Source organism: Corythoichthys intestinalis, chromosome 3 (assembly GCF_030265065.1).
Source record: "Corythoichthys intestinalis isolate RoL2023-P3 chromosome 3, ASM3026506v1, whole genome shotgun sequence".
NCBI classification, from domain to species: Eukaryota; Metazoa; Chordata; class Actinopteri; order Syngnathiformes; family Syngnathidae; genus Corythoichthys; species Corythoichthys intestinalis.
In genome coordinates this window covers 62,434,207-62,455,408 of record NC_080397.1, presented here as the reverse complement: position 1 = coordinate 62,455,408, position 21,202 = coordinate 62,434,207, and the positions used below count along the sequence as shown (strand labels likewise).

At 38.4% G+C, this 21,202-nt stretch overlaps 1 protein-coding gene across 1 annotated transcript; it reads right to left on the bottom strand.

Annotated features, from left to right (window-relative positions):
- Positions 1–4,830: 4,830 nt before the first annotated feature.
- On the bottom strand, positions 4,831–14,742 carry LOC130913720 (granzyme K-like). Its single transcript, XM_057832533.1, has 5 exons — positions 14,683–14,742; positions 14,486–14,621; positions 9,519–9,672; positions 5,155–5,406; positions 4,831–5,078 (listed from the first exon to the last, which is right to left on the bottom strand). The coding sequence occupies exons 1-5, from the start codon at positions 14,732–14,734 to the stop codon at positions 4,923–4,925; spliced, it is 750 nt and encodes a 249-aa protein (XP_057688516.1). The 5' UTR covers positions 14,735–14,742; the 3' UTR covers positions 4,831–4,922.
- Between the last annotated feature and the right edge of the window lie 6,460 nt (positions 14,743–21,202).

Here is a 21,202-nt window from a genome sequence, read left to right as displayed (position 1 = left end):
CAATGACGTCATCACTGCGAGCCCGCAAACCATGGCGCCACCTAACGGTCAAAATGTGGACTAAATATTATAAAATAATGCCATTGATTTAAAATTCTATGTGTTTCTGACAACATATTTTAGTACAAGAGAACAATTGTGGTTTATTAGAGCCTACATGTATTTAAGTTAGAGGATCACTTTAAGAAAAAATATGAAATCATTCCATTTTGAGGAGAAAATACAGACACACCCAGTCAATTTCCCTGTCTCAATTGGGCCCCTGCCTCAGATTAGATCTGCTCGTTAGTCAGCAGCTAAAAAGTTATCACACCTTGGAGGGCTGCTGGACCAACTGGATTCACAAAAATCATGGATGTCTCTTGAGACCAAGGAGAGGATTATCAAATGTCTTGAAGAAGGTAACACTACACATATGGTTGCCAAAGATGTGGGCTATTCACAGTTAGCTGTATCAAAAATCTGGACCAAGTACAAACAGCATGCAAAGGTTGTTAAAGTTAAGCATACTGGTAGATATCCAAATGTCATAACAAACAACTAAAGGCCATATGTCTTGAAAACAGAAGATCTACAACAAGACAAATGAGAGGAAGCTGGAGTCAAGGTATGTGACAGAACTGTGCAAAATTGCCTAAAGAAAATGGGATTTTCATACAGGAAAGCTAAAAGGAAACCATCTTTGACAAACAGAAAAGAAAAAGACTGCAATCATGGACTGTGAATGACTGAATGAAGGTTATTTTCAGTGATGAGTCAAGAATCTGCATTGGACAAGGAGACGATGCTGGAACTTTTGTTTGGTGCTGTTCCAGTGAGATTTACAATGATGACTGCCTGAGGAAAACCTCAAAATTCCCTCAGTCCTTGATGATATGGGGCTGCATATCAGGCAAAGGCACTGGGGTTAAATCTTCAATAAATGCACAAGTTTACATTGAAATTTTAGACAGCTTTCTTATCCCTTCAATTGAAAATATGTTTTTCATTTTCCAAGATGACAATGCATCATTCCACAGAGCTAAAACTGTTAAAGCATTTCTTGGTAAATGTCATGAACTGCAAATAGCCCAGATCTCAACCCTATTGAAAACCTGTGGTGGAAATTGAAAAAAATTGTCGACCTGCAAAGATGATCTGGCAACTGCAATCAAAGAGAGTCGGCAACAATGCTGAAGATGATGAAGAATACTGTTTGTCACTCATCAAGACCATGCCTCAGAGACTGCAAGCTGTCATAAAAGCCAGATGAGGTGCAACTAAATACTAAAGATGTGTTTTGATTGTTATTTCTTTGTTTGTTTCTCATGATTCCATATATTTTTCCTCAGAGTGGAGTGATTCTATATTTATTTCCCTGCACTTGCTCTACAAAAGTAACATTTGCTGACCACCACAATGTTTTTTTATTAATTTCTTTTAGTCTTACTGAATGCTAGAGTTGCACTTTTGAACCAATTCATTACTTTTTCAAGCTTTTTATCAGAGTTTGTCGTACATGATAAAATGTCTGAGTGAGTGCTCGTCCGAGACTGGTGATTCCATACTTTTTGCTAGGGGTTGTAAAACCCGGCCGGACGGTCTCGATAAGGAATAAAAAGAGGACTTGTCCGGGAAAAAGAGGAAGTTTGGTCAACCTAATACAACTAGAAACTGCAATTTCTGGAGAAATTTCGATGGAAGTGACCTGATATCAACAGGACGTGTCGCTGATATGTCCCCAAATCAACAGGAAGTGACCTGATAGTTTTTTCGACCACAGTAAAGCCCCTGTTGATTTGGGAACATTTTAGGGACACCTCCTTTTTATATCATGTCAATGGCTTGGACGTACTTTGGTGTCTACGGTATAGACGTGCATGGCTGTCAATGGCATGGACTTAAATGGGTGCCAGTTGCATGTCAGTGGGCTGTAATGGTAGGTTTTTGGTCAAAAATCACAACCACACAGGTTTTCCTGCCATTGAAAATGAATGGGAAATTTGGACGTACATGGCTGTCAATGGTGTCCCATTAGAAATTAATGGGACAGTTTTTGGCGAATTATGTATACAACGTTTATGCCCTTTACTGTCCAATTTTTAAAAGTAAATTAAAACAGTGACTATTCTGATTTCTGTAGTCCTCAAAAATTCATTCAAGACAAAATTTCATTTGAGCAAATATATCATGAATTTGAGGATTGACTTCCACAGGTCGCATGAGTTGGACACCTGTGATCTGAAAAAAGAGAATATTTACATTAACCTGAATAATGTTGGCATGCCGCGACCCTCGTGAGGACAAGCGGCATGGAAAATGAATGAATGAATGAATGTTGGCATGTAAACGCAGCCACTGTTTTGAAAGCAAAACATTACAGAGGATGTGTACACATATTTTTATACTCATATTGTGGGAGCCATAAAACAAATTGATCTAAGTCTGTGTGTGTGTCGCTGAAATAGGATAACATAGGTGTGGTAAGAGTGGGCTTTTAAGATTTTGTATGTGTCATTATGGCAACCAGGTAAACACATTCCAGTGTGAGTTCAAACAAAGGACAGGTGGAATTTCCAGGGCGCGGTTCCACTTTTATCTTTCGTTCATTCACTTTTTTATGAACGTCACATCATGTTTCAATGTTGTTTTACAGGCTGTCGGAGTTTGTCGGCGGCTTTGAACTCAACCACGTTTAGAATTGAACAGAAACTGCATGATGGGTGGGGTGGGGGCTTGTGTTATGTGAGCCATTTTATAAATATATGCCACAGTTTATGTGATTTCATATGATGGTAGAGAAGCCTTGTTTGGGGGGGGGGACAATAAAAAAATGTTAAACTGACAGGAATTTTGAATTGGTGACTTTTGTGTTTTTATGAGCAGTGGTGGAACAAATGTGTAGAGGGCTTGGTGCGATTAGCATAAATGGACGCCCTGGTTTGGCCCACATAAGGCTGTAGGTTGTTTCAGATAAAAGATGTTGTTGTATGCATTTGTAATCAAGTTTAGAAGTACAGTTTGTGGAGTGACATGTGAGCGATTTGCTATGAGAATTGTAAATACGTTAGCGTTCTAGCATTAAAGCTAGCGGACTTTTGTTAAGCAAATTAGGCTAATTTAGGGTGACCAAACGTCCTCTTTTGCCCGGACAAGTCCTACTTAACGTAGTATCCTCGTCGTCCGGGCGGGTTTTATAAATTCATAAAAATGTCCGGTTTTTATGATTTTTCATTGGACCAATTTGAAGAGAATTTCTCCGGCCGCTGGGTGGCAGCAGATGACATGGCTCCTACTAGAAGGGAGGGAAGGAGTAGTTCTAGTTTTTGTTGGCAGTTTACCCCTATTATGAGGCATTACCGCCATCTACTGGGTTGACGATTTGGTCACAACGCCTGCCCAGTTGTTAATATTTTTACGATAAATACGTATATAATGGCAACTGTTGACTTCTGTCGGAGCTTTGACTGTAAAATCCCGTTTGAAGTCGCATCGTTGCGCTGCCGATGATTGTAAACTTTTATGGCAAAGTTTTATTTTTGCCTCAGCGAGCTATCGGTAAGCTAAACCACGCTAGGCGTTATGGGAAACGTAGTTTTGAACTGCTACATTTGGAAACATGCTGGTTGAATATTTTGTCAGTTTATTTCAGTTATTGTTGGTGTGCAATCTAGAACATTGAATGAGAATATCAATTGAATGGGAATAACAATTTGTCAAGGACAATTGTCGTGATAATTTATAAAAATGTTTAGTTGGCACATAGCCTACTGAGTCTGTGCATTGACTGGACTACATTTCCATGGGTCTGCATTATATATATATATATATATATATATATATATATATATATATATATATATATATATATATATATATATATATATATATATATACATATATATATATATATATATATATATATATATAAATATATATTTATACATATATTAGGGTTGTTCCGATCATGTTTTTTTTCTCCCGATTTCCTCACGATCCCAATTGTTTTAGTTTGAGTAACTGCCGATCCCGATATTTCCCGATCCGATTGCTTTTTTTTTGCTCCCGATTCAATTCCAATCATTCCCGATCATTTTTCCCGATCATATACAATTTGGCAATGCATGAAGAAAAAAATGAATAAAACTTGGACGAATATATACATTCAACATACAGTATAGAGGTACTGTATTTCTTTATTATGACAATAAATCCTCAAGATGACATTTACATTATTAAAATTCTTTCTGTGAGAGGGATCCATGGATAGAAAGACTTGTAATTCTGAAAGGATAAATGTGACTTTGTATATTGTGACTAAATATTGCCATCTAGTGTATTTGTTGAGCTTTCAGTAAGTGATACTGTAGCCATTTAACTGTTCTGCCCAAATGCATGATGGGAAGTGCAACCATGACTGTCCGTAGTGGCACCAATTGATATATCTTCTCTGCATTGGGAAGTAACATAGGGTGTTAAGGAAAAGATCAAAAACAACCGTTCTTCCCCACATTGCTTCCCACCATATTTCTAATTGTTGAGAGAGGGATTTTTAGGCTGTAGCCAATTAAAAAGAGGCTCCAAAGACTGCCAAAATTCTCTCTACTCATTTTACACTGCCTGTTAGCTCTATATACAGTGGAGAGAACAAGTATTTGATACACTGCCAATGGGTTTTCCCATTGGCAGTGTATCAAATACTTGTTCTCCCCACTGTATAGGTAAAACGGTGCCATTATAGATTCAATGAGACAATGCGTTAGTGGGTCGTGCGGCCCATGTGTTAATGTTTAAAACTTATCATAACTATTAAATTTACAGTACAAGTTTTAAAAAAAAATTTAATTATTGGGAAAAAAGTGAAAAACAAACGACACACACACACACACACACACACACGTAACTTTTATTGAAATGATCAGAAATGAATATTGAACAGCTCATCACATTTCCTTTTTTTTCATCTCTCTTCTGATCCAAGCAAGTTGCTTTGTCGAGAGGAAGGCGTACACTCCTGGGTTTTTGCCGCAGGTTTTCGTCCCATATGAAGTGATTCCTACAAGAACCTCTTTGCACACCAGCGGACCTCCCGAATCGCCCTAAAAACAAAACACAAGTTTCTTCTCTTTTGTAAGTTCGTACAAACTTGAGCGCACAAAAACAGAGAGCACTTACACCGCAAGTGTCCACCCCTTTTCCACCGGCACATATCACGTCCTTGGGCAATTTTTTGTAAGACTTTTTGCATTCTTTATTGTTAATCACGGGGACTTCCACAGACATTAGGACGCTGGACAATTCCTTGGCATCATTTTTTGTTCTCCCCCATCCAGCCACCATACAGCGGCTGCCAGACTTTGGGGATTTGGCCTTTTTGGGCAGCTCGAATCTCTGAACTGTATTCATCTCCACCACAGGTTGGTCCAACTGGAATATTGAGAAAGAGTCATGATTAAGGATGTCCAAAAACGATTATTTTTCTCCCTCGAATATATCTTTGCGATTAGCCTAAAGCTCATATCAGCTTCAATTGGTTTCGGAAATGGCTCATATGAAAGCTAAGACCCTCCCAAATGATGTTGAATGTACACAAATATATTTGTTTTAGGGTTGTTCCGATCATGTTTTTTTGCTCCCGATCCCGATCGTTTTAGTTTGAGTATCTGCCGATCCCGATATTTCCCGATCCGATTGCTTTTTTTTTGCTCCCGATTCAATACCAATCATTCCCGATAATTTTTCCCGATCATATACATTTTGGCAATGCATTTAGAAAAAAATGAATAAAACTCGGACGAATATATACATTCAACATACAGTACATAAGTACTCTATTTGTTTATTATGACAATAAATCCCCAAGATGGCATTTACATTATTAACATTCTTTCTGTGAGAGGGATCCACGGATAGAAAGACTTGTAATTCTTAAAGGATAAATGTGACTTTGTATATTGTGACTAAATATTGCCATCTCGTGTATTTGTTGAGCTTTCAGTAAATGAAAATGATCGTTCTGCCCAAATGCATGATGGGAAGTGCAACCACGAATGTGCGTAGTGGCACCAATTGATATATCTTCTCTGCGTTGGGGAGTAACATATGGTGTTAAGAAAAAGAGCGACCACTACCGTTCTTCCCCACATTGCTTCCCACGATATTTCCAATTGTTGAGGGAGGGATTTTAAGGCTTTAGCCAATTAAAAAGAGGATCTAAAGACTGCCAAATTTTCTCTACTCATTTTACGTTGCCTGTTAGCCCTATATATAGGTAAAACGGCGCCATTATAGATTGAACAGGACAATGCACGAGTGGGTCGTGCAGCGTATGCGTTAATTGCATTAAATATTTGAACGTGATTAATTTTTAGAAAAATTACGGCCTTTAACGTGATAAATTTGATAGCCCTACTTTAAGCCAAAACTAAAGACGCTGGATGAGCGTAAGACATTTTGTCTGTAACGTTAGATAAAATTAGAAAACGATTCAATTTAAATATATATGTATATATATATTAAAAAAAGGCATGTCCGATATTTTTTTTGCCGATTCCGATACTTTGAAAATGACGTGATCGGACCCGATCGATCGGGATCTTTAATGGTAACTACTGTAAATGAGGAATTAAGTGAATTAAAGAAGTGGATAGACATGAATAAGTTATCATTTAACTTAAATAAGACAAAAATAATGATGTTTAGTAACCTTAATTATAACTCTATTACCGATAATGATAGATGGTGTCCCATGGTGTGAGAGGGATCCACGGATAGAAAGACTTGTAATTCTTAAAGGATAAATGTGACTTTGTATATTTTGACTAAATATTGCCATCTAGTGTAGTTGTTGAGCTTTCAGTAAATGATACTGTAGCCATTTAACTGTTCTGCCCAAATGCATGATGGGAAGTGCAACCAAGACTGTGCGTAGTGGCACCAATTGATATATCTTCTCTGTGTTGGGGAGTAACATAGGGTGTTAAGAAAAAGATCAACCACTACCGATGTTCCCCACATTGCTTCCCACATTATTTCTAATTGTTGAGGGAGGGATATTAAGGCTTTAGCCAATTTAAACGAGGCTCTAAAGACTGCCAAAATTCTCTCTACTCATTTTACGTTGCCTGTTAGCCCTATATACAGGACTGTCTCAGAAAATTAGAATACACAATATTCTAATTTTTTGAGACAGTCCTGTGTATATATACAGGACTGTCTCAGGAAATTAGAATACACAATATTCTAATTTCCTGACTGTCTCAGTCCAGTATATATATATATATATATATATATATATATATATATATATATATATATATATATATATATATATATAGGTAAAACGGCGCCATTATAGATTGAATGCGACAATGTGAGTGCGAATGTGAGTGTGTTGCGAGTGGGTCGTGAAGCGCATGCGTTAATTGCATTAAATATTTTAACGTGATTAATTTTTTAAAAATTGATTACCGCTGTTTACGAGATAAATTTGATAGCCCTACTTTAAGCCCAAACTAAAGACTCTGGATGAATGTAAGACATTTTGTCTGTAACGTTAAATACAATTAGAAAATGATTTAATTTAAAAATAATAGGTGTCCTGCCTAAAACTTTTGCACAGTACTGTATATTAAAAAAAAGAGTCATGTCCGATATTTTTTTTGCCGATTCCGATACTTTGAAAATGACGTGATCGGACCCGATCGATCGGGACATCCTTAATTTGTTTCACTGAAAAAACATTTATCATTTAATGAAGAGATAAAGGTCAAATTTTGGCAAGACAAAAGTTTTGTTGCCTCCAAAAAGTAGTGTGAAAATTGAACAAAAAATGGACTTCAGATACAAAAATATGTTACATAACATAAGCGAATTAATTAGTGGTGCTGTGAGATCCAAATTTAATATTTTGTATGACTTCCATGGGCTTCGGCAAGGATTCATACAATTTATTGATGAAGTCATCAGGAACACCAGAGAAAGCAGTCTTGTATAACTCCCAGATTTCATCAACATGCTTGGGTTTTGTCTTCCATGCTCCCTCTTTCATCCTACCCCAGACATGCTCAATGATGTTCATGTCTAGTGACTGGGGCTGGCCAGTCCTGGAGGATCTATATCTTCTTTCCCTTGAGGAAATATTGGACCGACCGAGCTTAGCATCACGTTTGCAATGGCGTCACAACACTCTTCCCTCTTTCCCACTCCCGCTCTTCCCTCTCCATATCTCTGACTTTTCTCGCGTAGTTCAACCAACGTTGTAATGCACGCTGTCTCGTTGCCAAAACGGTGACAAAACCCGAACAGGGAAAAAAAGCGTACAGATTTTGAACGTACGGCGTACACATTTAAAAATCAGTGCTCACTTGTACAAATTACACCGAAAGACGTACAATTTGACAGGTATGAAAGTTGCGCAGGGACCTTGTTGTGTTTTTCCACGTCGCTCAATTGGTTCCTACGGAGCCCCCCGGGTGCCAGGATAGAAAAAATAAAAAATCATAGCTAATCTGTACCCACAGTTTACTAATCTGTACCCACAGATTACTAAACTGTACCCACAGATTACTAAACTGTACCCACAGAGCCCCCCGGGTGCCAGGATAGAAAAAATAAAAAATCATAGCTAATCTGTACCCACAGATTACTAAACTGTACCCACCGTTTAGCAATCTGTACCCACAGATTACTACACTGTACCCACAGTTTAGCAATCTGTTCCCACAGTTTACTAAACTGTACCCAAAGTTTACTAATCTGTACCCAGAGTTTAGCAATGACCCGGAAACAGTAGTCACCAATGTTTGGCGGGGACTGTGCAATAGTTACCTTTTAAAACCCCTTTGTTCGCCGAGGGCAAAAGGTGCAGGTGCTTGCTCGGTCGGTCCCTCGGCGTTTGGAGTCCCCGCCAAACATTGGTGACTTCAGTTTCCGGGTCATTGCTAAATTGTGCGTACAGTTTAGTAATCTGTGGGTACAGATTAGTAAACTGTGGGTACAGATTGCTAAACTGTGGGTACAGTTTAGTAAATTGTGGGTTCAGTTGAGCAAACTGTGGGTTCAGTTGAGCAAACTGTGGGTACAGATTAGTAATCTGTGGGTACAGATTAGCTATGATTTTTTTATTTTTCTACTCTGGCACCCGGGGGGCTCCGTAGGTTCCCATAAAAAGTCAATGTAATTGTTGAAGCACGACAGACGGCATCGCGAAACTTTGACCAGATAGCGCGCACTCCGCGATGCCGAATTGATATTTCAGCGACGACGAGTGTAACTGGTCTGCTTGGAGCCGCGCCGCACGGTGCGATCCGTCACCCTTGTCCAGGTCAGGACTGGTAACCGTGCCGACAGCGCCTCTAACACTGCAGGCGAGCGGGCTAACCACCAAGCCAAAAGCCCACGCTAGCAGCTTTGGCTGCCAGAGCGCCCTCTTGAAGGCATCTGGAGGGAGGTTTTCTATGCAACGAACACGAGGAAGCAGCCAATCACATCTATTCTTCATTTCAAAATAATATCACAAAAGAAATGTTCCACCTCACCTTGAGCAACATGATGTCGTTACCAGTTTTGAAGTCTTTGTATTTGGGATGAAGAACTTCTTTTGCAACCTTTCTGGTCTGGCGGGAATCCGTCTCTTTCTTTGTCTGGTCGTGCACACCAAGCAGCACTGTTGTTGCGCTGTTTCCCTGGGAACTACATAAAGGTGGCCATGTCAATGTCAAGTTAAACGATACATTTTTGTAAGTATATTTAGTAATTTGACTCATTATTCATTCGCCCCTTATATACAGTGGGGCAAATAAGTATTTAGTCAACCACTAATTGTGCAAGTTCTCCCATTTGAAAATATTAGCGAGGCCTCTAATTGTCAACATGAGACAGAATGTGGAAAAAAATAGAAAATCACATTGTTTGATTTTTAAATAATTTATTTGCAAATCATGGTGAAAAAACAAGTATTTGGTCAATACCAAAAGTTCATCTCAATACTTTGTTATGTACCCTTTGTTGGCAATAACGGAGGCCAAACGTTTTCTGTAACTCTTCACCAGCTTTTCACACACTGTTACTGGTATTTTGGCCCATTCCTCCATGCAGATCTCCTCTAGAGCAGTGATGTTTTGGGGCTGTCGTTAGGCAACACGGACTTTCAACTCCCTCCGCAGATTTTCTATGGGGTTGAGACCTGGAGACTGGCTAGGCCACTCCAGGACCTTGAAATGCTTCTTACGAAGCCACTCTTTTGTTGCCCTGGCTGTGTGTTTAGGATGATTGTCATGCTAAAAGACCCAGCCACGTCTCATCTTGAATGCCCTTGCTGATGGAAGGAGATTTTCACTCAAAATCTCTCAATACATGGCCCCATTCATTCTTTACACAGATCCGTCATCCTGGTCCCTTTGCAGAAAAACAGCCACAAAGCATGATGTTTCCACCCCCACGCTTCACAGTGGGTATGGTGTTCTTCGGATGCAATTCAGTATTTTTTCTCCTCCAAACACGAAAACCTGTGTATCGCCAATTGAGAAAAGGAGGTCTCACTCCTCACTTTTTTTTTTTTTTTTTTAAATGAAACCTTTCCTCAACAATATTTACATTTTAACTAATTTATAAAACTAACTTAAACATTTTTAACTAACTTATTAACTTATGAATTATTTGTTCTTTTTAACACAAAGGCATGGCATCATGTAGACTACAGTTGACACAGTGGCTGAAAATGGCGAAACTTCACTTGAGCTTCCCCCCTCAAAAAAAGTCATACAGTATATATTTTTAATTTTATTTAGAAGTATTTTTACTCTTTATAGCAGACATGTCCAAAGTCCGGCCCAGGGGCCAAATGCGGCCCGTGGTCAAATTTCATCCGGCCCCCAGCCTCTGTCATAAAATCAATAACATCTGGCCCGCACACAGACTTAATAAATTTGTCAGCAGTACTGCCACCAGCATATGAAGTAGCTTACACACTAAATGCTGCTCTTCATTTACCCACTAAAAGGCAGCAGCACTCAAGCAACATTACCCCGTGTGACCCTTTACTCCCAATTTTCTAAAATGCAACAGTCAGCAAAAAAAATTGACTGCGACGGCCGACGCTTCAAGGATAGGTGAAAATTGGACTATTTCTTCACTAAAATACGCAACAATCGTGTCTGCCTCATTTGCAAAGAGACAGTCGCTGTTTTTAAAGTTCAATGTGAGGCGATATTAACAAACAAGACGCTGACTTGTACGACAAGATTACAGGCAGCCAGAAATTGAAGCAACTTGAAGCTAGTTTAATTTCACAGCAGCAGTATTCCGCAAGAGCCCGAGAGTCGAAAGAGAACGCCACAAGGCTATTTGCGAGATTGTTGAAATTATTACCGTATTGGCCCGAATATAAGACGGCCCTGATTATAAGATGACCTCCTCTTTTTCAGTCTTATTTCAATGCAAAAAACACTGTCTTATATTAGGGCCAGTACGGTAATTAAAAAAGATAATGAGGCAAATGTGAAACACAGAATGGCTTGCTAAAATTTGTTTAAATATATTGTTCTATGCAAAGGTTGTTAGCCAAGGTCGGCCCCCCACATTCTTACCACACCAAATCTGGCCCCCTTTGCAAAAAGTTTGGACACCCCTGCTTTATAGCAATTATTTTGTTCTTACTCTAATATTGAGCAACTTGAGCTGTGGGTATAGTCTAGGTTCTATTTATTTTAATTTTATATAAAATATGTTATTTTTTGTTTATTTATTTTCACATTATATTCATGTTCCAATTTGCAAATATGTTTTGAAAAAAAATTCTGTTCAATGGGAATTTTTTTTTTTTTTTTTAAACCCATACATCTCAAAATTTTGGAGCTATAATTGCAATACTGTGAAACCGCGGTATTTTTTGTACCGTGAAAATCTCACACCGGCACATGCCTAGCTGTGAATGGTCGCAACCAGATTTTTGGCGGATTTTCTGGGTGAAACATGGTCATATAACAAGGGTCGCGATGCAGACATCGAAGAGTGGTCTAGATGTTCTTTTTCATATATTTACCCGTTTAAACGTTTTTGTTTTTTTTTTTAATTTTCTTTGTTTGGATCAATTATTTATCTAAAATATTGGGGAAAATGTGACAGTAACCAAAAAAATACAATGAAGCAATAGTTATGAGGTCGTTATTCGTGACTTTTTTACAGACGCCATTTTTTTCATTGTGACATGTTTAAAAGTTTAAAATATGTGAGTGAATAATTTTTTAAAGTCGTTTTTCTTTTTTAAACGAAATATGAGACGTCAATTAATGATTCTAAGCTAAAAACGACAGACATTTTGAATAACAAATATAATTAATTACCTTTGTTTTATGGCTGGCTTGAAACAAAAGCGGTTGCGCGACGTCTGTTTTGGGTTTCCAGGGTAAGACGAACAAATTAAAAATAGTTCGGGGGCTTAATGCGCCATGAATCTGCTATGGCAGCATATAGACATATTGTTCTATCAAACACAACAGTTCTTTTGGCTTAAAATACAGCAGTTTCTTTTGAAGAGGGGTTCAAGAGCAGAAACTGCTTTTTCAGTTGCGTCTGTGTTTTCCCCCATAAAAAAAAAAAAAAAAAATATATATATATATATATATATATATATATATATATATATATATATATATATATATATATATATATATATATAAGGGCTGTCAAACTTATCGCGTTAATGGGCGGTAATTAATTTTTGAAATTAATCACATTAAAATATTTGACGCAATTAACGCACAAATGCCCCTTTCAAACAGATTAAAATGACAGGACAGTGAAATGTGTACTTGTTGTGTTTTACAGAGTTTTGTCTCCCTCTGCTGGCGCTTGGGTGTGACTGATTTTATAGGCTTCAGCACCCATGAGCATTGTGTAAGTAATTATTGACATCAACAATGGCGGGCTACTGGTTTATTTTTTGATTAAAAATTTTACAAATTTTATTAAAACGAAAACATTAAGAGGGCTTTTAATATAAAGATTCTATAACTTGTACTAACATTGATCTATTAAGAACTACAAGTCTTTCTATCCATGGATCACTTTAACAGAATGTTAATAATGGTAATGCCATCTTGTTGATTTATTGTTATAATAAACAAATACAGTACTTATGTACCGTATGTTGAATGTATATATCCATCTTGTGTCTTATCTTTCCATTCCAACATTAATTTTCAGAAAAATATGGCATATTTTATAGATGGTTAGAATTGCGATTAATTGCGATTAATTACGATTAATTAATTTTTGAGGTATAATTAACTTGATTAAAAAATTTAATCGTTTGACACCCCTAATATATATATATATATATACAAATATATATACAGTATATATAAACGGAGTGGTATCGGCCGATACTGCACAGCCAGATATCGGGGCCAAAAAATGATATCGGTGCAACACTACAGACACTGCTTCTCATCAAGACAGTTCTTACCAGGTGTGTGTTTTATAGTGGGCAGGGTAACTTTAAACCACTCATCAGTGATAGGGCACACACCTGACTTATGTTTGGTAAAAAGTGGTTTCAATTGCTCTTTAAGTGTTCTTAGGCAGAAGTTTCATTTACTTATTTTCCCCTTTCTGTCATTGTTTGCCTGCTATCTTCATTAAAATATGAAAACTAGGGCTGTCAAACGATTAAAATTTTTAAGCGAGTTAATTACAGCTTAAAAATGAATTAATCGTAATGAATCGCAATTCAAACCATGTATAAAATATGCCATATTTTTCTGTTGGAATGGAAAGATAAGACACAAGACGGATATATACATTCAACATACAGTACATAAGTACTGTATTTGTTTATTATAACAATAAATCAACAAGATGGCATTAACATAATTAACATTCTCTTAACGCGATCCATGGATAGAAAGACTTGTAGTTCTTAAAAGATCAATGTTAGTACAAGTTATAGAATTTTTATATTAAAAGCCCTCTTAATGTTTTCGTTTTATTAAAATTTATAAAACTTTCAATCAAAAAAATAAACTAGTAGCTCGCTATTGTTGATGTCAATAATTACACCATGCTCACTCATTGTGCTTAAACCCATAAAATCATTTGGACCCAAGCGCCAACAGAGGGCGCCAAAAAACAAGTAACAAGCGGACATTACACTGCTGTCATTTTAATCTGTTTGAGTGGGACGTGTGCATTAATTGCGTCAAATATTTTAACGTGATTAATTAAAAAATGAATTAACGCCTGTTAACGCGATAATTTTAACAGCCCTAATGAAAACCTATAAATATTTGGGTGGTTTTAGTTAAAGCAAACACTGTTTTTACATCTGTGTGATTTTGACAAAGATCAGATCACATTTCATAGGGATTTTATGCAGAAATGTGAGAAATTCTAATAGGTTCAGATACTTTTTCTTACTCATACCAATGTGTACATATCTCTTGATACACTGTACATTTGAAATTGTTAGAAAAAAACGCATATTATTCTTGATATACTTCCTTACTTGTTACAATGGGCAGCAGTGAGAACCCATTGGGGATGGATGAGAACACCTCCACACTTTACTTCCTTCAGCCAAGCCATGTAACGCAGCGAATGGGCCTTCACTTCTTTACCACCAATTATTTCAGTTGCATCACCTTTAAAAATCAAAAACTGAGTTAAAAATCCACACATCATCAATCACAAAGTTTTACTCACTCGACATGACAAAGAGAAGCGCCACGGTAAACACGAAACCACAAAAGAACATTTTTGCTTTCCTGCAAAGCCCACCCCGGGTCACCCATTTTATACTCGAGGGGGGTACAAAAAAACTCGCGTCAGCAATGCGGCCGTATGGCTCATCTTGGTTTGTGGTGGTCGCTGTCACGAACGCCTCACATGTAAAGAAAGAAAACATCTTAACCATGAGTCAAAATGAATCCGTGAGAAAGCAACACTGATATGAAGTGAAACAAATGTCACAGCAAAAATGTATTTTTCATATTTTTGGCTAGATTTGATCATTGATGGTACCTCTGCATGTCATGCAAAAGCTGCCATCCATAATATTCCTTTTATTTTTTTCAATGGTGTTTTCTGTGCAACCAAAAATGTTTCATTTTTAGCCTCTTTTAATCAAAATAGGGGGTTGGTTGACCTCAGATTAAGCTATAAAAAATTATTAACTTCTCAAAAACAGTAGCAGCACAAATGAAACAAAAATGAAACACAAACAAGCACAAATGTAGCACAAATGATTAAAATCATTTTTGTATAGTATTTAGGGTTGGGAATCTCTGGCATGAAGCAGAGTCGATATGTATCTAGATTAGGGCTGTCAAAATTATCGCGTCAACGAGCGGTAATTATTTTTTATAATTAATCCTGTTAAAATATTTGCCGCAATTAATGCACAAATGCCCCGCTCAAACAGATTAAAATGAGAGCACAGTGAAAGGTGTACTTGTTGTGTTTTTCGGAGTTTCTGTTTTCTGTGTGTGCTGAGTGCTCTTCCTTAGTTCAAAAATACTGCGCGCACTCTGAAAATGAGAGCGCCACTGCCACCCACTGAGTGGATGTGCAAGTACACTTTATTCCAGTACGGCAAAATAATTTTTTTTTTTTTTTTAAAAAAGCATCTTCCTGAGGTCACATGCGCCCCCCCCGGCATCGCTCTGCGCCCCCCAGGGGGGCGCGCCCCACTATTTGAGAAGTACTGCTTTAACCTTATACACAGCAAAATCATTCACTTATGCCTGTGCTTCCACATTTTTTGTATTCCTCCTCCCTGTCTATATCTCTTTTGAAGGGCAGATTTTTCTTGAGGAAGATCAACTGATCCATATGTTCATGTTTAAGTAGACTGCGTTTCGTTGAAACAATATCTCCAGCAGATCGTGCTGCCCTTTCCACCATTGTAGTGGGTTATTTTTCAGGGTTAAAAACTCACGATCTCTGTACCGCTTCACACTAGCTCTGTCCCATGCGAACAGATCTGGCTGCCTTCGTCACTTCAAAGTCCGACTTTTGTTTTCCTGGGTGCGTTGAAAATCAATCGCTGCACGTCGCTGGCGTGATGCGCAAACTGTCCATTGTTTTAGCAAGTTGCGTCGTTGCCACTACTAGTTTCGTTTTGGGCTGTGAAGAAAACGCTACGGAGCGTGCGTTACAGTGGTTTTGTTAGCTCTCGCGTTGTTAAGACACGCCCGTGACGATAGGGTAATGACGGCGACTACTAGCGGTTCTGCCGAAATGAACGGGAAGTTGAGGCAACCACGACGGCGGTCACAATCTAAGGCTACGTTCATACTACAGGTCTTAATGCACGAATCCGATTTTTTCGTGTTTTTCTGACCCGAGTCAGGCATTAACTTGACGGTCTGAACGGGACAAGTCGCATAGAAGTGGATCGTTTCACATCCGATCTGAGTCACTTTCGTATGTGGTTCAAATCCGATCTGGGCCACATTTTTTCAGAATGTGACTGGCAATCTGAACTGTCAAGACTCCTAAATCGGAATTCATGCAGCAATTACGTTAGCAAAGAGCAAGAGGCACGGAGGACAGCGGCCATGTAGGCATTAGCGCCTAGCTTGAACTCTTTTAAGCATGAAGCGGGCTTGACCACAGTCATAAAAAAATAAAATGAAGAAAAGAATAAGCCTTACAATTTTCGATTTTCATTCAAAATTATTGCACACGTGGCCCAGTCGGGGCAAACTGACGCACCCACGTCATTTCACGTGTGTGTGTGTGTATGTGTTCTATCAGTCCATATAAACTTTGAATATAAGACTAAACGGGGATTATTAATGTCAGTTATTTGTGTCCTCTTTATAGAAATCAAAATATGATCACTCTGGAATGACATAGCTACAGCTAGCATGTGTAATTTGTTTTGATGCTTCTGCGCATGCGGGTCTCTTTGCGTAGCGCACCTCAGACTGCGAATTAGTGCGCATGCGTGATACTTGAACGGTCTCAATGGACAAAAGCAGTCTGAACGGGCACGCCAAAAAAACTGATATGGCAAAAAATCGGATTTGTGCATTAAGACCTGTAGTATGAACCTAGTCTAAGTGCGCTGTGTGGTGAATGACACAAGCGCAACATGTGAGGTAAAAGCTAAATTATTATCATATTAAGCAATGGCTTGAACTAGGCATTAGAAGCCGATTCTTGCGCGCGATAGCTGAATTCTATCTCTACTATTGGTTCATTAAATATTTAATGGCTAATTACTATCGAATGGTAACTTTACTATCGATACAGCTGTATCTCTCACCTGTAAAACCGGATATCCGGTTGTATCGGTTTACCGTTCTGAAGCTTAATAGCTGGCCCCCACTCCGTGAACTGAACCTGACCAGCTGCTGCCACTGTAGCAGCCTCCTGCCCCGGCTTGGCTGGCTGTCCGTGGAACTGGCTAGCGGCTGCGCCGCTAACCTCCTGCTGCACCTGATCCTGCCCGTTAGCATGATCACTGCAGCTGCCCTCATCGCCGGTTGTTGCTTTTCTGACTCGTACATTGTTGGAAACAGCCAAAAAACATTTAAAATAAAGACATTGATTGTTGTTGAAATTCGCCCCCCGGTCAAGACGCACGGAAACAGCGACAGCCGAACAAAGTGCCGTTCTGCCGATGCTGCCTCCACGTGCGCCAACCGGGAAGGCAGAACTTCGCGCGTCCACCTCTGATATTAACCTTTGTACTGACTCCATGTTCCAAAAGTTTGAAAAAGACTCGCCGAAAGCAGGTTGACAATTTATTCGTTGACAATGGTCAAAAACAAGGCAAAAACAGACGACGGAGGGAAAATTCTGGATCCAAAACAAGGCTACATGTTTCCGAGCAGCAAAATCTGTGTTATCTCAGTGTCCATTCTTTTTAAAATCCGTGCTGAAGCAGGCCGTGTCGAAGGTGTGTCTGAAGGTGTGTCTGGGTGTTGCTCTTGGGTCTTCCCCTCTGTGGCCGGCTTAGGTTCGTGCGCGGATGGGACGCCCGCTATCAACTTTTTGTCCGGGCTGTCTCTACTTGTTTTAGGACAAAGCGCTTTGTCCTTGGAGTTTGCAGGGAGAGCTGATTGCAAGAGTTGGTGCGTCAATCTTGTTCGTGACGCACGCGTTGGGCTTCTGTGGTAAGACGGCGTTGTGTATCTCTTCTATTTCTTCATATTAAACTATGGTGTGCTCTTTATTTTATATTAGTAGTGCAGTCCTACCTTAAATATGAAAAGGATACCATTTCCTGATTAATTATATTACGTGTGTTAGAGTAATGCAAACAGTTAAACGGTGCCTACGAGAAACTGTACCATTTTTCTCATCTCCCCCTCATTAGCCCGGATAAGGTGATTCACTTTACTGTGTCAAAGGGCATGTAGTGCAGTCTGCTTAAACAATAGTTAGATGAATGTGTTAGACTAATGCAAACAATTATATAGTGTGTGCGATGACGGTACCTTTTCCCTTCATTGTCTAAAAATGGTTCAATGTTAGGTGAATTGTCTTGTTTTTTTATGTTTCATATTTAATAATTGTTCTTTACCTAAAAAAAAAAAAAAGTTTTATCCGACTACGCGATTAATCGATGGAATTTTCAATAGAATACTCAATTACTAAAATATTCGATAGCTGCAGCTCTAATACAGTTTTTGCCAAAAATGTACAGTTCGGCCAAAATTTACCAGAAACGTTCCCATTCATTTCCAATGGCTCTATTTGCCTATTCGTGAGTTCCGCCCTAGCGTCCAATCCAATTTGACTGGATGGCTACAGTCAAAAACGAATGGACATCTAGCTCTGTCAGTGGCAGCCAATGATTTCAAAACCTGCCTTTTTTTTTTTTTTTTTTTTTTTTTTTAAACCCAGATAGCATTTTTTTTAATAAAATGATTTTGAAAGATGGGCATTTATCTAAATATCTGGTATTTGGGTGGTATTCAAATATAACAGATTTGCAAAATCTAATATTCTATTTTAACTCACATCCCCGCTATTGTAGACAAGCACTCATTTCTTTATTTCAAGTTGACGCCGTCAGATATTTCAAAGGAAATATTCACCGCACTCTTTCTTCTTAAGACTTCTCATGTGGTTTTTTCGCCCACAAGTGAGTCATGAGTTCCCATCAAGGTCGTCGATTCGCAGGAGACCACTAAACTAACGCTCAAATTCAATAGAATAGAATACAAATCTGTACAAAGTACCACAAAATTTAAAGTTTCGCCATAATGAGCGCCATATGAGACAAAAGTACAATAAGACTAATGTACTGTACAGTCCCTGACAGAAGTCGTTTATCCATTTTGTAGGAGCAATTGCTAATGACCTGACTTTTATTTATTCAATTGGTTTCAGAAATGGCTCATATGAAAGCTAAGACCCTCACACATGATTTTGAATGTACAAAACATATATTTGTTTCACTGAAAAATGTATCGTTTAATGAAGACGTAAATGTCCAATTTTGGCAAGACAAAAGTTTTGTCGCCTACAGAAAGTAGTGTGAAAATTGAATAAAAAATATACTTCAAATACACCAAACTTCACTGTTTTCTGGAAAAAGATGGATTTTTCAGATGAATCTTCCATTGAATTACACCACAGTCGCCGCAAATATTGCAGGAGACCTACTGGAGCCCGCATGGATCCGTGATTCACTCAGAAAACAGTGCAGTTTGGTGGTGGCAAAATCATGGTCTGGGGTTACATCTATTATGGGGGTGTGCGAGAGATCTGCAGGGTGGAAGGCAACATAAATAGTCAAAAATATCAACAAATCTTAGCTGTCTCTTACATTCCTAACCCTAAAAAGGGACAAATTCTGCAGGAGTACGGTGCTCCATCGCATGCTTCAATCGCTACCTCAAGGTTCCTCAAGGCAAAGAAGATCAAGATCCTCCAGGACTGGCCAGCCCAGTCACCAGACATGAACATCATTGAGCATGTCTGGGGTACGATGAAAGAAGAAGCATGGAAGACGTAAGCCAGGAATGTTGATGAACTCTAGGAGGCATGCAAGACTGCTTTCTTTGATGTTCCTGATGACTTCATCAATAAATTGTATGAATCCTTGCCGAAGCCCATGGAAGTCATATAAAAATATCAAAAATTGGATCTCACAGCACCACTACTTAATTCACTAATGTTATGTAACATATTTTTGTAATTGAAGTACATTTCTTGTTCAATTTTCACACTACTTTCTGTAGGCGACAAAACTTTTGTCTTGCCGACATTTGACCTTATGTCTTCATTAAATGATAACATTTTTTCAGCGAAACAAATATATTTTTGTACATTCAACATCGTTTAGGAGGGTCTTAGCTTTCATATGAGCCATTTCTGAAACCAATTGAATCATTAAAAGTAGGGTTGTTCCGATCAAGGTTTTTTGCTCCCGATCCGATCCCGATCGTTTTAGTTTGAGTATCTGCCGATCCCGATATTTCCCGATCCGATTGCTTTTTTTTTTGCTCCCGATTCAATTCCAATCATTCCCGATCATTTTTCCCGATCATATACATTTTGGCAATGCAAGAAAAAAATGAATAAAACTCAGACGAATATATACATTCATCATACAGTACATAAGTACTGTATTTGTTTATTATGACAATAAATCCTCAAGATGGGATTTACATTGTTAACATTCTTTCTGTGAGAGAGTCCACGGATAGAAAGACTTGTGACTTCGTATATTGTGACTAAATATTGCCATCTAGTGTATTTGTTGAGCTTTCAGTAAATGATACTGTGGCCATCCCAAATGCATGATGGGAAGTGGAACCATGACTCTGCGTCGTGCTACCAATTCATATATCTTCTCTGTGTTGGGAAATAACAATCTGTTAAGACAAAGATGAATTGCCACCTTGCGTCTCCACATTGCTTCCCATATTTCTAATCATAGGGAGAGGGATTGCAAGGCTTTAGCCAATTAAAAAAAGGCTCCAAAGGCCGCCATAATTCACTCTACTCATTATGTGAGCCTTTTATCTCTCTATATAGGTAAAAAGGCGTCATTACAGATTGAGCGCGACAATGAGTGAGAGGACCGTGCAGCGCATACTTTAATTGCATTAAATATTTTAACGTGACACATTTTTTAATAATTTAATTGTCGCCGTTATTGGGATATTTTTGATAACCCTACTTTAAGCCGAAACTAGACTCTGGATGAGTATTACATGTTACGTCTGTAACGTTAAATACAATTAGAAAATATATATTT